The sequence below is a fragment of the Muntiacus reevesi genome, chromosome 13, assembly GCF_963930625.1.
Source record: "Muntiacus reevesi chromosome 13, mMunRee1.1, whole genome shotgun sequence".
NCBI lineage: Eukaryota > Metazoa > Chordata > Mammalia > Artiodactyla > Cervidae > Muntiacus > Muntiacus reevesi.
In genome coordinates, this window is record NC_089261.1 from 67,408,357 (window position 1) to 67,419,887 (window position 11,531).

At 42.8% G+C, this 11,531-nt stretch overlaps 1 protein-coding gene across 2 annotated transcripts; it reads left to right on the top strand.

Moving 5' to 3' along the window:
- Positions 1 to 2,077: 2,077 nt before the first annotated feature.
- Positions 2,078 to 10,933, top strand: LRAT (lecithin retinol acyltransferase). 2 transcript variants are annotated; one of them, XM_065904281.1, is made up of 3 exons: positions 2,078 to 2,127; positions 2,415 to 2,955; positions 7,187 to 10,933. In XM_065904281.1, exons 2-3 carry the CDS (start codon positions 2,416 to 2,418, stop codon positions 7,337 to 7,339), a joined length of 693 nt encoding a protein of 230 aa, XP_065760353.1. In that variant the 5' UTR covers positions 2,078 to 2,127; position 2,415; the 3' UTR covers positions 7,340 to 10,933. The 2 variants fall into 2 exon arrangements, with proteins under 2 accessions (XP_065760353.1, XP_065760354.1); XM_065904282.1 differs by lacking the exon at positions 7,187 to 10,933 and adding an exon at positions 3,122 to 3,249.
- Positions 10,934 to 11,531: the final 598 nt, after the last annotated feature.

The following is an 11,531-nucleotide window of genomic DNA, read 5'->3' on the forward strand; positions in this document are numbered from 1 at the left end:
AAAATAACCTCCCAGAAACTATGGACACTCTCTCACCATTCATTGCCCAAGACAGGAGAGCGCGTTCATCTTGAGCAAAGTAGTCGGCTTCATGCTTCATATTACTCTCATATCTCTTTCTCTCTCTCTTTTTTTTCTTTCGTTAAGTGACTCCCTTTTCAGAGGCGGCGGTCCAAAAATTAACTTTACTGGGAAAGAGAAAAATCAAATGCAAATCGGCTTGGCGCTGCCTGACTCACAAAACGCCCCGGGGATGCGACTATGTCTGTAGGTGATTTCTCCTTAATTCCCCCCCAACCCCCTTTCTGAAAGTGTGAAACTGCCTGCCGTGAGGCAGTTCTCCTTGCTTTTGTCTCCAGCAAATTCGCCGGGTGCAGACTGTCGTAGCGTTTTAAGTCGGGTTAATGACCACTAGAGACGGAAATCGCTAATTACCAAGTCCCTTTTGATCTCCCCGGGCCGCTTGGCTCTTGACTCTGGAGGCCCAGGTATCCGTGCTTTCCCAAAACTGGACCAGAGCCGGGTCTGCAGTTAACGTGTATGCCAAGGTCTGGATCGGACTGCTAAAAATGTCCAGACATCCCAGAGTTGCAGACCTCGGGAGCTGGTGTGCTGCTGGACGTTAACTAGCGCCTGTGTGTCCAGGAGTTTGATTAACCTACCCGCTAACCGCACTTTTCTTTAAATTTGGGGCTAAGAATGGGGAAATAATATCTTAATATTTCCTCATACACTGCCTCTCCCGTCTTACCCCACCTTCCTTTTTCGATTTTTTTTTTTTTTTTTGTGGGAAATGGAATTTTCTTCTTCTTGCTGGGACTAAAATGTGATTCGAAATCTTTTGTGAAATGAACAAAAGTCACCAGCAGCCGGACGTCTGGGGCAGAGCGCTGACGGCAGATAATGAGTGAGAGCGAAGGCTGGGCCTCAGAGGATAATAAGGAGCCGGCTTCCTCCCCGTCTGGCCTCCATTCCCCTCCGTGTTCCAGGTAAGACGGGTGTCCCTTCATCCATCATCCGCCGGGAGCGCCCTCACCCAGGCGAGCGGAGAATCTGCTAGCTGACAGAACCTGTTAGCTCCGTACGGGGCGGCTTTGTGGAGCCAACCGAGGCGCCCTCATCGTGGCCTTTGTCCGAGGAATTTATGTGTTTACATAATGCGTGAGCACGGAACTCGGCGATGGGTCGGGACTCCGCGAATGGAGCCCGGCGCGGACTCGGCGACCGCGGCTCCCTGGAGCGCGTGCGCCTCGGAACCGCCCCGCTGTGCGCGGCCTCGGGCGCTCAGGCCTGGAGGGCAGCGCCCGTTGCTCGGTCGCCTCCGAGGGGCTGCGCTGTAAGAGGCGAAGTTTCAGTGAACCGAAGAAGCAGGATCCGTGTGACTCTGAAGCTGGAAAAATTAATTCGGTTTTCCAGGAGAATGTTGGGCGCTTCGTCGTTTTACTTGTTGACCGTTGGGAAGCGTGCGCTCAACGGTCCCTGGCGCCACCGAACGCGGAGGCGCCCCGGGTTCCGATCACTGGCGGGGTCGCTTCTCAACCGCGCGCCAGCGGACAGCGAGGGTCATTCGGGGCATTTAAAGGGGAGAAGAGTGCGTGGTGTGCATGACCACTGCTCTACGGAGTTTAGGAAGGAATCTGGAGGCTTTCGAGGCGCGCACACTTCTCAGAGTAAATTCAGATATTTTAGGAAGCCGACGTCTCCGAGTATCCAACCTTTTGGCGAGAGGTGGCTCTACTCAGAAATCTCGCCCAAGGAGATTCTCCACCAAAAACGTCCCAGAGGTACCCAGAGCGAGCCCCAATCTAGCAGGCGCAAGATCTCTTGCGCGGCCTCTACTTTCCAAAGCCGGCCGCTGAGAGGCGGGAAGTGCTAAGGTCTGGATCTCAAAGAGGAGGCCTGCGCTGAAAGGGGTCGCAGGGGGAGAGCAGAACCTCGAAGCCCAGAAGCGGCCCGCCCTTTCCACGGGGCCTGCGGGCCGGCACCGCCCCTGCCGCCAGCCCCAATCAGCGCTCTCGCCGGGTCTGCGATGGCGTCCGGCCCCGCCCCCTCGACGGCGATAAAAGCCTCGGCAAAGGCTCCGTCGCGAGCGCCGCGCGCGGCTCTGCGCCCCGACCCGACCTCCAGGTGCGCTTTATATACATAGCCTCCAGCTTGGCGGCAGGTCCCGCTGTTCCAGCGGTCAGCCGCGGCCAGCTCCGCATCCTCCTCAGTCCCCCGTGGGGTGCGGCCAATCTCCAGGCTTCTCGCCTTCTCCTTTTTCTCTCCCTCCCTCCTCCGCAGGCGACTTGCCCCGAGGCACTGGCCGGCCGGCCAGCCAGTGAGCGGCGGCGCAGCGCACCTTGCCGGGCTCTGCGCGGCCCGTCCCGGAGAAACGGCGGTGCCCCAGCCACAAAACTCCCTTTTCCCTGCAGGATGAAGAACCCAATGCTGGAGGCGGTGTCGCTTGTGCTGGAGAAGCTGCTCTTCATCTCCAACTTCAAGTTCTTCAGTTCGGGCGCCCCGGGGGAAGACAAGGCTGGGAACACGTTATATGAGATCAACTCTTTTCTCCGCGGCGACGTGCTGGAGGTGCCTCGGACACACCTGACGCACTATGGCATCTACCTGGGCGACAACCGTGTCGCCCACATGATGCCCGATATCCTGTTGGCCCTGACTGACGACAGAGGGCTCACGCAGAAGGTGGTCTCCAACAAGCGTCTCATCCTAGGCGTCATTTGCAGGGTGGCCAGCATCCGCGTGGACACCGTGGAGGACTTCGCCTACGGAGCCGAGATCCTGGTCAATCACTTGGACAGGTCCCTCAAGAAGAAGGCGCTGCTCAACGAAGAGGTGGCCCAGAGGGCAGAGAAGCTGCTGGGCATAACTCCCTACAGCCTGCTTTGGAACAACTGCGAGCATTTCGTCACCTACTGCAGGTTCGGCACCGCGATTAGCCCCCAGGCCGACAAGGTACCACGTGTGACTGACTCCCTGGTGGGCTCGTGGGAACACCCCCTCCCATCCCTAAATTTTCCTCTCCCCTGGGAGCAGGGATTGCGTTCTAGATTTAGTAACGAACCTTCTGGGGTTCCTCGGGAAAGCGAAGTAAAGAAATAAATGGCAATGTGCCTTGCAGGATGTCTCGAAATGCACGGAGAAAGAATGTGGCAATGCCGTTCCGCTGCCAGCGACGCCAGAGAGCTGCCCAGTTATTGCCGCAGAAGTCATCAGGGGGTCCACCCAGCATAGTTGAAATGACAAGGGCAGGTGACTGGGAGGGTCACACAAAACCTGTCGCCGTATGCTTGCAACTTTACCCAAGAATTGGCAGTTGGAAGGAAGGTGTCCAGAGTTTATATTTAATCTATAACACGGTCTAGTACAAATTGTTGTGCCTTTAAAACAAGGAAGCATGCCCGTTTTCCCTATGAGCTGCAGAGAGAGAATTCTCTTTGCTTAATATAAACTACCAAAATATCCATTAAGAAGACCTCCCTGGTAGGCGTTTTACTCCTGTGGCTGAGCTTGAGGGAAATCTTCTCCTTGGTATTCTGCATTTCTTTTATGCTGGCTTTAATCCCCATTTAGACTTACCCATTGTTAAGCATCCTATATCCACTAGCCCCACAGTTGGGTTGGAGTGTTTCAGAGTTCTCCAGAGATTAAAACAATTGGTTTTCCAGAAGAGTCATTAAATGTTGGAAGGTAATTTTATGGGTACTTTAAAAAAGTGGGGGGGGGGGGGGACTGTTAGAATTTAAGATGATTAAATTAGCTACAAAGCCAAAGGAAAAAATAGTGGATTTTTTTAATTGCCTTTTGAAACCTTTTAACTTATAAAATCACATTTTAAGCCTGCAGTTTCATTTGCAGTTGGAAGTCTTAACCTTCTCTGCAGTTGCTAAAGAGGTGCTGTTACTGTGCATCCTTCACAATGAAAATCTGGGCAATCACATAATACATTTCATTTATACTCTTCATGTTTAGATATGTTGGGACCAAAAGAATCTAAGTCCATGTAACCAGTATTTTATTTTTCCACATCTTAATTTTTTGACCCACATGGGAAAATCTTTCCTCTTTCACAGAGCATGAAAGCATAGTGCTTGTTTACATCCATATATGAAACTCCTTACAGAATATTTATAAAGCCATAACAGACTTAATCTAGGAATTCTAAGTAAAATAAAAATGCAGTTAAAGCAGTGTGCAGTGATTCAAGAATCACAGCTTCAGTCCAGGCCTGTTTAGAAATGAGCTTCACCACATTTACAAACACTGGCTCCAAAAGTGTTCAAAAGGAAACACGTCCGATTTACTTATGACCCAAGCAAGTCATTTCTCTAAGGAAAAACAGCATTTCCCTCCCATAATTAGGAGTTACCCTTTCATGGAACACATATAACGCTGTATTATATATTTCTACAAAAAAATAGTACAAGTGCTTTTTTAGATAGTAAAATATTTAATCTGCATAAATAACTAGTTGGAACAGTTTTTCCACTTTGGAAACTTTTAAAGGTTTTATAGAAGTAGAGAAGTGCTTTAATTGCTGTTGCTGCATAGCACCTCTTGTGAAACTGAGTTTTTGTCTTCACTTTGAATGGTCTAACAAACAATTTGGCCACACAGTAGATTTCCTAGGGGAAAAAAAAACACCCCTTCCCAAATTTTCCAATTCTAAGGACTGTTTTTGAATATGCTCTGAGAGAAGTAGGTCATTAGTTCTGAAGGAGGACTGGCTTTTATTTTCTAGAAACATGAGGACTGACTTGCTTCTGGAACTGGTGATTGAATTCTCCACATATACGACTGTTATCAGATTAACGTGAGAGTTACACAGTTGTCTCACTTAAATTTGTATTTATAAAATCTCTCAAGAGCACTTTCCCTCGTGAAAACACTACAATTAATGTGAAAGTGAACTGGAAGAGAATCTTTTTTTTTTCCTTTGGCAGTGATGCTTTTTTTTTTTTTTTTAACAAGCTTAGAAAATGTAGAATTAAACCATTTTATAGTAATTTCAGTATTTCATAAGCTATAAAGCCCTTTAATTAGTAACTATTATTATTTCTTATGCCTTTTTTTTCTTTGCTGGTATTGCTTTGCATTGCCAAAATGAATACATGTACCCCTTTTAATTTGCAGGGATTTGTTGCTCAAAGGTGCCCCTACAGGCTTCTTAATATTAATCTAGAACTAGAGGGCATTTTCTACCATAGAGCAACACCAGAGGTGCCTCCTGGACAGGACATTAGAATTGAGATGATCCTCTTATGGGGGAAAGAAAGTCCACAATGATTCTATGTTGGTCTTAATTAGATATTATTGGGAAGAAAGATTAAAGAAGAATGACTATATCAAGACAGTATCGTATTTGCCTAAATGTATGTGTGTGTATGTTTTTAGTTGTGTCCAACTCTTTGTGACCCCGTAGATTGTAGATCTCCAGGCTCCTCCTCTGGCCATGGAATTTTCCAGGAAAAACTACTGGAGTGGGTTGCTGACCCAGGGACTGAACACATGTCTCCTACATCTCCTGCATTGGCAGGAGGAGTCTTTACTGCTGTGCCACCTGGGAAGCCCACCTAAATGTATATCTCCCCATTATTTGCCAAACAGCTTTTCTTACTATCCTGAAAACTTCATTCAGTTTGATCCTCATCACTTTAAAATTACGTATTTGTTACTCAATATCTTGTTAGTTTAGTAGAAAGAGGCAAATCATGTGTTTGACACACAAAAAGAATGATATATGGATAACCAACTGGAAATTTTATATTTGTTGAGATATTGTATAAAAGTACTGACATACAGCCTTGCAGTGAAGGTGGTGTGTTAAAATATATTGGACTTGTTTCTGCAATGCAGGAGACCTGGGTTTGATCCCTGGGTCAGGAAGATACCCACTCCAGTATTCTTGTCTGGAGAATTCCATGGACAGAGGAACCCGTGGGCTATAGTCTATGGGGTTGAAAAGAGCTGGACATGACTGAGCGACTAACACTTTCACTTTCATTCTATCCATTAAAAATTTGGAAATATGGCTGTCCAGAACTACATAGGCAATTCTAGGAGACCCTAAAAGCATATACAGTGCCATCTAGAAAATGAGCTTAAAGCCAAGTGCTTAGTCGTTCAGTTGTGTCCCCAGCTTTTTGCGACCCCATGGACTGTAGCCCTTCAGGCTTCTCTGTGCATGGGATTTTCAGGTGAGAATACTGGAGTGGGTTGCCATTTTCTTCTCTAGGGGATCTTCCCAACCCAGGAATCAAACCGGGGTCTACTGCATTGCAGGTAGATTCTTCACTAGCTGAGCACAAGAAGGAAACTCATAAAAATGGAGCAATTAATTGTTAAATTCTGCTCCAACAGTGATGAGGTAGAGATAAGTGTCAAGATCTAGCAGTGAAAATAATCATTGCAATACCTTACATTTATACAGCATGCAGATGAATGCAGAGTACTTTTGTAAAGTAGATCTCATTTGATCCTCACAACAACCTCAATATTTGCATGGAGGAGAAGAAGATAGTCTGGACAGGTTAAATGATTAAGAATGACCCAGGCAATATTTCTGAGAAAAATTAGTTTTCTCAGAAAAAAATACACATCTTAGAAGAATGCATTCCTCAGCGGGTGAAGATCTCGTTTATGTTTATCTCCAGCAGCCAACTTTCAATTTCAATTGATCTGACTTTATTTTGGCAGGGAATGGGATATGACAATAAAATTAGACTTTTGATGTCTTTAGATTTTGTGGCTTATCAGAAATTTATCATCAGAAGTATTGCCAAATTTTAGAATGGTGAGTTGTAGGAATCAAATTCACCAATTATGATGGGCTAAATTCTATTCGCTCAAGATCATTTTATTTTTGAATATGTTATTGTTACCAAGAGGCAGTTTAATGTTGTTTTTAACCTTTAATCCTGAATAACTTTTATGTGGTTATATTCTCTGTAGTTTTCTGTAAATGTTCTGCCTTTACAAAGGCAAGTGCCTAAAGTATTATTTCAGCCACTATGGGATGTGGAATCAGGAAACTGAACTGTTAACAACTTAAATTCTTTCCTAAGTTGTGCGAGAAATTCTAGTTCTTCTGGTGACAGGAAATAGCTGGAAAAGTTGTGTTCTACTGTTTGGTATATATGATTCTTAGGTGTAGCCTTTTCTAATATTCTTAAATTTTATTTTCCAGTTTTGTGAGAATGTGAAGATAATTATTCGTGATCAGAGAAGTGTCCTTGCTTCGGCAGTCTTGGGATTGGCGTCTATAGTCTGTCTGGGCTTGGCATCATATACTACTCTTCCTGCAATTTTTATTCCATTCTGCTTGTGGATGGCTGGCTAACTTCATACTCCTGTGTCAGTGTATGCATTCTGTGTATAGAAATGTTTATATTTATATAGCACAAATCAGTATAAGCATTGTCGAGAAAAATCTGACCGATAATAATGTGTGCTGGATAAAAGTGTGATTGAGGATCACACCAAGTGCTTACCATGTAAGCCCAAGAATGGAGGATTTCTGAATCTTCCCAGGCAGTTCCGTTTCCAGGCACTGAGAATCCTGGAGCATGATGGCCTGCGCTAGAATTCGCCACAAGAGAGCCAGCCTGTGAGGTGATGGCCACAGGAGGTCGTGTGTTATTTGCTTTTCTCCTATAATCATTGCTCTTCTCTGTTAAGCCTGAATTAGAAGATTGGAAAATTTATTGAATGAGACCACTAAATATTGTAAATTTATGCTGTTTCATTGAAAATTTTATGTTAAACTAAAATAATTTCCCTTGTTCAGATGAAAGCATGTTTGATGATTGGCCAAAAAAAAAAATCACATTTTCTTTGTGTATTATATATAATTTCCAATAAGTCAAGAATAATTTGATTTCTTGCAACAATATGGGCAAAGTTAAGGTTTAATGATAAAATAACTGACCAGAACTATAGAAATCTGTTTTCCTGCAGAAGTAGCTAATAATACTATAGTTTTGATTTGGCTTTACTTAATAGGAAGCCTGGCATTCATTTTTTTCCCCTTTTGTGTGTCACTGTAGTTACCTTAAACCACTCTGAGAGGAAAATGAACATAGGATTGAAGTAAGTCGGGTACTTGGAGAGTGATGTGCCAGTTAAATACAGAGATGCATGGAGCACATGTTCTCAGACTGATGTCCTGAGACTGAGTACAGATATTCCGACATATACTCAGACTAACAAATTGTCAGTTCTTAATTGCTTTATTGTCATAACAGTGTAGTTAGTATAGAGCATTGGTGGAGGTGAACATAAGAGCAGTCAATCCATTTTTTTGCATCTACAGTGTAACTTGCATGTATGTCATTGGATGATTTAATTTTAAAGCACTTACTAATGCACTATATAATTTTTAAAAGCCCTGGCATTTGTCTGCTAGTTAGGTTTCTTCATTTCATTACCAAGTCAGTATAGTTTACATCCTTAAAAGAATGATGCTTCAGCAATATATAAAAACCCAAGCAAGTAAGACTAAGGGAAATAGCTGTTAGAAGTCATTTTTAAGTGTCTTAATACTACCAAGCATGTAAGTTGATTACACAGAGGCTGTTTTAATGTCAGAGTTGAGATGCCCCAATGTTAAAGCCAGCGTGCAAGTACTTTTGCAGAATTACCAAATTCTAAAAACTAAGCTACAAGCCTATAAACTGTCAATAATCAGAAAATAACAAGCCACATAAAGAGTGGTATGAGGGTTGGTAACTCAATGATCCAATCAGAACAAATTTAATAGTAGATTTTAGTATATTTGATGTTTTATCACCACTAATTTACCAACAACAAATTCAGTTAGAGTTTAATAATAAATAAACTTTGTATTTAATCATTTAAATGTGTTGAATACTTAAAACATGAAATGACAACACCACAGAATGAAGTGTTCTATGGGCCTGTACCAAACACTTAAAGTTATTCTAAGTGTGTATACATAAAAACAACCACTGTGAGAACTCCATTGTATTAGTGGTTTTCACTTTCTGTATATTACTTATATAGCAATTGTTTATAAATAAATTCATTTAAACATATGGTGTGCTCATGAGTAATTTACACCGTTCTTCAGACTTTAGTATTGTAGGTAGCAAAAGCAATCACTGTGTATTGTTAAATCTGTGTTCAAAGATCATGATCTCTCATTAAAAGCTAAGGGAAGTATTTGAGGTTGAAATTAAGCTAATTAGTCTTGACTCACTTCATATCCTTAAAGCAAGATTCAATTCATCTTTCATTTATGTGCTCATTATGTGCCAGACATTGACCTGTTAAAATTTCATGGCCTAGAATTCATGTTTGTTAACTACCTGTATTAGAGTATACACAGTGCTTTGGGAAGACAAATAGAAGAGCTCTTCCTGAAGGATGAGGGGAATCTATGTGAGGGTGGCAGTGCCAGCATCAGGCAGAGAAATAGAATGAGGGGATCTCATCATACTGACATGTTCTGTTACTTGTGGGAAAAGGGAATGGGAAGGAAGGTTTTATTCCCTGGAGCTTGTTGACCTTCTTAGGAGAAAATGAGAGTTTTTATTTTGTTGTGCTCAGTTTGATTGGTTGTTTAACAAGGAAGAAAAAGAAGCATATAATCCTTGATTCTGATTATCGAAGAAACCCTGAGCCATTAATGTCTCTAGTGAATTCCTTTGGGCTTCATTAGGTAAAGTTCATCCTTACAATCCTACAAATTTTTACTCTAATTTGTGAAATGATAATCCAGTAGTGTACGATGCAGTTTTTGGTTGCTTATTTTGTTCTTTGCCATACCTAGCTAAAGGTTGAACAGAACTAGCCAGCGCTAAGATGAAGCAATGCAAGTGCTGGGTGCTCTGCAAGTGCTGAGGGTGAAAAGATGAGCGGGATGTGGGCCTTCTCCTCAAAGCTGATGGTTCACGTGCGCAGAAGGACACAGTGAGGCTTTCTGCAATGGAGCTGACGGAAGGCGCAGAAAAAGCAGCGGTTCACTTTCACTGATACAGCCAAAACTCTAGGGACTGCAGTGAGACTTGGAAAAATGGGAGTGTTGTCCAAAAGCACAAATTTTACACATTGGGGACAGCATGAGCAAAGGCATGAGAACTGCCCCCACCATGCCCGGCTCAGAAGAGTGAGGTACTTTCTTATTCAGTGACTGAAAGCCAAAAACTGCGTGCGGGCATTTGGGCAAGTGCAAGAGGCCAGAGTAGAGCAGAGGTGATGAGGGGTGATGCTGGGAGAGAGTGACTGGGTGGAGCAAGTCTTGTGTAGACCAAGTTTAGACTTTATGAACAGGCAACAGAGACTTGGGGTTCAGAGAGACAACTCCCAAAAGCATGTAGGTAAATGGAGGCATGGGGCAAGACAACAAGGGACTAGTTACGATAACTAGTTATGAGTTAGGAGACTAGTTATTGTCCTCGATCTCTAAAATAATGGCCTGTGATTGTAAGGGTGGAGAACAAACGTGTCAAGGAAATGTCAGCGGACTTTAGCCAAATTCTGACTCATGAGTAATTCCTGGTGGAGTGTCTGGGAAGAATCATGCATCCTTCCTTCTTGCCAGAAGGCTGGTTCCTGAAAAAATAAATGTGATGACTGTGATGTGATGAAATGTGATTAAATTATGCATTTCAGATCTTTGTTCTGCTAAATGTGTTCCTTGTCGAGAACAAGCAAATAAGTATGGATTTGTTGTTTAAAAAATATTTTTATAGAATAGAGATATATTCTATATTTTTCCATTTTCTATTTCATAACATTACTGTCAAGTATCAAAAATATTTTCCAGCAATATCAAAGTTATGCCAAAGGCAAAAGGTTTTTATTACAGATGAGAAGTCTATGAGAAATGATGGTTGCTAATCTTCTCTTTTATATAATCTATTTAGAGACTTTTATCTAACTGGATATGTCAGCTCAACTAATTTTACATTTGATATACATGCATGTTCAATAAAATCAGATTTTTATACTGTCCCCTCTTGTCTTTGAATTTGAAATGCATGAAAGTAAATAACAAACTTTCCTGAACATGGTAGCCTGAAAGTTTTTGCCTCTCAAAGCTTCCTTTACTGAACATAGTTTTATATATTTGAAATTAAAATATCTTGTGAATCTTCCTTCAGATTGATATAATCTATGTTATCTACATCTTAAAGCCTACCTTGACTATGCAGAAAAGGGTCCTGTGTAATATGAAATAACGAATCCCTTCTCCACTCCACAAAATCAACACAAACAAACAAGCAGAGTCACAGACAGGAACTCTAGAATCCGACGTGTGATGTGTAACTACCAAGGCAGTTGCGGCTTTACACCGGCCACAGGTGCAGTGAGGATGAGGTGTCAGTAGAAGCAATCCCAGCCCAGTCCTGAAATGAATTCATGGCATAGCAAGGACCACAGAAGTTACTGGGCTGAACCGTTAAACATCTGACCACATTTCAGAGGTGGAAAATCAGGTAGAGGTTGAGATACTTTGTGATTATACAAAAAACTTAGAGCCAGATCCAAAGCTTGACTCTAACTTTCTT

What these genes read in the sequence shown, in the direction of transcription:
- LRAT (XM_065904281.1), top strand. Translation starts at nt 2,416, where the DNA reads ATGAAGAACCCAATGCTGGAGGCGGTGTCGCTTGTGCTGGAGAAGCTG. An exon ending in TTAGCCCCCAGGCCGACAAG is followed by an intron (nt 2,956 to 7,186) that starts GTACCACGTGTG and finishes TTTATTTTCCAG; the next exon opens with TTTTGTGAGAATGTGAAGAT.